This window comes from Bidens hawaiensis, unplaced genomic scaffold (genome assembly GCF_021521415.1).
Source record: "Bidens hawaiensis isolate Kalapana, Puna unplaced genomic scaffold, B.hawaiensis_p1.1 tig00007858_1, whole genome shotgun sequence".
Lineage (NCBI taxonomy): Eukaryota > Viridiplantae > Streptophyta > Magnoliopsida > Asterales > Asteraceae > Bidens > Bidens hawaiensis.
Window position 1 is genome coordinate 1005088 of NW_027491545.1, and position 3744 is coordinate 1008831.

General features: G+C 33.2%; 1 protein-coding gene across 1 annotated transcript; it reads right to left on the reverse strand.

Annotated features, from left to right (window-relative positions):
* Nucleotides 1-1836: 1836 nt before the first annotated feature.
* On the reverse strand, nucleotides 1837-3175 carry LOC143636303 (ADP-ribosylation factor-like protein 8b). The gene is made up of 6 exons (XM_077103935.1): nucleotides 3122-3175; nucleotides 2804-2885; nucleotides 2668-2700; nucleotides 2454-2575; nucleotides 2211-2372; nucleotides 1837-2037 (listed from the first exon to the last, which is right to left on the reverse strand). The coding sequence occupies exons 1-6, from the start codon at nucleotides 3157-3159 to the stop codon at nucleotides 1920-1922; spliced, it is 555 nt and encodes a 184-aa protein (XP_076960050.1). The 5' UTR covers nucleotides 3160-3175; the 3' UTR covers nucleotides 1837-1919.
* Nucleotides 3176-3744: the final 569 nt, after the last annotated feature.

Below are 3744 nucleotides of genomic sequence, written 5' to 3' on the forward strand. Positions count from 1 at the left end.
TGTTTACACAAGATTGAAACAGCTTTTAATAGCTTAAGGACTTTTAAAAGAAAAATAAGCCTTTCAGTGGCATTCTCGAAACACTTCAAAATAGCGAATAAATTTTTAGGCCATAATATTGCGCACTTATGAAAACTTATTATAGGCCAGCAATAAGATTACGGAAACTTATATAGTTACATACTTACATTGGACCATTATCGTATTAACATACATAATACTATAGCAATAACATTACTGAAACTTATTATAAGATAGCAATAAGATTACGAAAACTTATTATATATGCCTATAAATTTTTGTTTTATAGTTTATAAAAAACTTGTAAAACGCACAATACTTATCGATATAAAAAAAACATGAATTTGATGTTTCATGGAGTTGTCATCCTCACAATCCTATCATTTTGCAATGCTTCCGACCCAAACACCGTTTATAAATTAAGACTATGTCACAAACGGCATTCGAGAAAATATTGTAGTTTATATCACTGGTGAAAAAGGTAATGATGATCTAGGAAATCACACACTAGCTTTCAATGAAGAGTTTGATTGGAGGATTGGGGTAAAACTTGGTACCTACTATTCAGGTGAATTTTGGTGGGGATCAAAGCATGCTAGTGTTAGTCTTTTTAATTATCACATTTCTCATAGTTGTTTTGATGGAGACATTTTTCGTATTCAAAGATGTTATTGGTTAGTTAAACCAGATGGATTCTGGTATCATGGAAAAAATGATACATTTCCCGGTGATTGGACTAGGCGTGCAACTTGGTAGAATAGTAGAATTTGTAATTAATATAAACTAATTAACTAAAGAGAATATATATGAGTCAAATTCACTTAATTTTCGATTTCAGATATCTAAAGTTCTTCTATTTTCCTTTTTCTTTTCTTTCCTTTCCTTTTCTTTCCTTTTTGTATATTGGTGTTTGTAATTGAGTGTTCATGTGCACGATTTGCCTTCAGTTTGTATTGTTGGTTTGGTTTTCAATGGAATAACGGTGATGAAGAACATTCACATTTCACACACATGACAATTGATAATTTAAATTCATCTGATTAAAAGTCGTAACAATTATAAATTCATTCATTAAAAGTTTATATAAAAAGCATGTACGTTCATAATGTCACGTTTTGAACAATGCTAAACAATCTACTCGGTTTAATGATAAGTTATGGAGTGAATTGTTATGGGTGAGATTTACTGGATGTGGTTGTTATTGTTACCATAGAGTGAATCGTAAGACCATCAATAGTAATTGAGTGGGAAGTTCTTGTGCGCAAGTCACAACAGCAATTTGTTGCTAATGGCGAACCAACCACAAAAATTATAATATGACTCTTAAGTGTGACTTCGCGGTATGACATCAAAATGCTCATTGCACAATGCCCACTATGAAGAGCGTGCTTGTACTTCTTCCCTCTAGGGTACCAAGTTATTCCTTATGTCTAAAAAACAATATCCAACTGACGGCTTGACGCTCCGACTTATATACCACTCTAATGTTCTTAGATCCATAAGATACAGTCCAATGTTCTTCCTGTGTGTGACAAGTTTCCACTCATATTCATAATTTCCCATTTCAACACAACTTTGTGCATTAACATCTCTTTTATCTTAGATCCATTAAGGACATCATTGTGTCACCATGTTTCAGTTTTTTATGATAAAGCTGAAGAATAAACTATTAACATACCAAGTTTATGTTATTTTCTTAACAACATAATAGTAGCCGAACCAAAAAGAATATACAGCACAACAATCAGAAAAATGCATGAGACAGAACAATTAAAAGAGTTAAAGGTATATACCATACGACACCGATATGCAAAATTCAATCAAAACAGCCATATAGTCTTCATTAAGTTTGACAAACTCGACACAAAAACAAGCATACGAAAATGGCAAACATGTTCTTAACTTTTTGACTTTGAATGCTTCACGAGCCAATCAATGACTGAATCGATGTTTGTTGAGTTCTTGCACGAGATCATGAAGCAACACACTTCTCTATCTGTGATGGACTTCAAACCCCTGCACACCAAATTAAAACACACAATAAACTGTATAGTTAATTACTAGAATGGTCTCTATGGTTTGCCCAAATTACAAATTTCGTCATTAAATTTGAAAAATTACATGTATGCAATTAAGAATATAAAAATCATACAAAAATATATATATATATATAAGCAAAACGGTCTTACATTTGATCGGTCAAAGCTTGTTTGGAAAGAGCACCCGCCTTATCAATTTTGTTACCCAAAACGAGCAATGGAATACCGGTCAATGCGGGTTTACTCAGCAAATCATGAAGTTCACCCTTTGAGATGCTCAAGTTATCATGATCTGCAGCATCCACCACATAACTGCATAACATTGAAATCAAGAAAGTCAATCTCAAAAGTCAAAACGTTTCCCGAAAATGCGTTTTGGTTAAACTTGCATACACGATGGCGGAAACCGCACGACAGTATCGCTCCCACATGCTGCGGAACCGGGGTTGACCTCCAAGATCCCACAGCTTTATTGTCACATTTCCCTTGGTGACTTTTCGCATATTGAATCCCACCTAAAAGCAAGAAAAGAAAAGTTTGTTATACGCAGTGTGTATAATTGAAAAGTTCATAGACATAATCAGTGTAGAGTTTATATAGAACTCACTGTCGGGATCATGTCTTCACTGTATCCACCGGTCTACAAACAAAAGACGGTTTTGATCATGTTAGAAGATGAATTTAAAAAAAAAGGCGCAAAACGTGTCAGACAGATAGATATAAGTATGTATTAATATACTTACAGCAACAACATTAACAAGTGAAGTTTTGCCAGCATTTTGAAGGCCGATCAACGAAAGCTCCATTTCTTGTTTGAAAAAGAGGCTGTAACATAACATAACATGTAATTTCAATATTATTGACATTGTTATGTCAAATCCTAAGATGAAAAATATAAAATTTGTTTCACATAATCACCACATCCATGAACATGATCAATAATAATATTGAAGAGAAAGATCCTAATTTAACAAAATGAAAACTTGTTAATTCGAATCATGCGTGTTAACAGCAAAATCAATTTCAATTGGGGATCGAATGAATGAATAGATAGGTGGTACCTTCGAAGCCAAGCCATAAAAACGTCCCATATGCCCATAATGAAGAATTAAGGGGGGTCTATTGATTGAAATCGAAATCAAAATCAAAATCAAAATCGATTCCTGTATGTATATGTCTGTCTGTCTGTCTGTCTGTCTTATTCAACGATTATATTTATTGTTGTTGCCAGCAGCATATCTATCTGTAATCAAGCAATGTTGAAGAATTAATAATTTTGTATTTAATCAATTGAAATTGGGGGGTAGGTTAATTTGTTACCGATGGATGCGAGTGGAGTGGATGACGGTCTCACTATAACTATAGCTATAGCTATAGCCTTTTTCTTTTTGGATTGGATTGGATTGTGGCATCCAATACGACCTCGGACGGAGGCTGCTTTCTTTCTTTCTTTCTTTGATTTGGAGGTTTCGTTTGGCTCGTCTTTATTTATATCTTTCTTTTCATTAGAGTTATAAAAATATAACACCTAATAAAAGTATTAAAAAAGTATAGTTTTATATCAAAATGTTTTTCCTTGAGATCGATTTCAATTCTTTTATTAGTTCAAAAAAATTAATTTCTCTTTCAAAGATTGAAAGTATGTAGTTCACCGCAATCATGTAGGTTTGTACAAGTTCATAGC

Excerpts from the sequence above, each read along its gene's own strand:
- LOC143636303 (XM_077103935.1), bottom strand. The coding sequence starts at position 3,159 with ATGGGCATATGGGACGTTTTTATGGCTTGGCTTCGAAG. Across the intron at positions 2,886-3,121 it reads TTTATGGCTTGGCTTCGAAG|CCTCTTTTTCAAACAAGAAA; the intron begins GTACCACCTATC and ends GTTATGTTACAG. Across the intron at positions 2,373-2,453 it reads CGTGCGGTTTCCGCCATCGT|TTATGTGGTGGATGCTGCAG; the intron begins GTATGCAAGTTT and ends AATGTTATGCAG.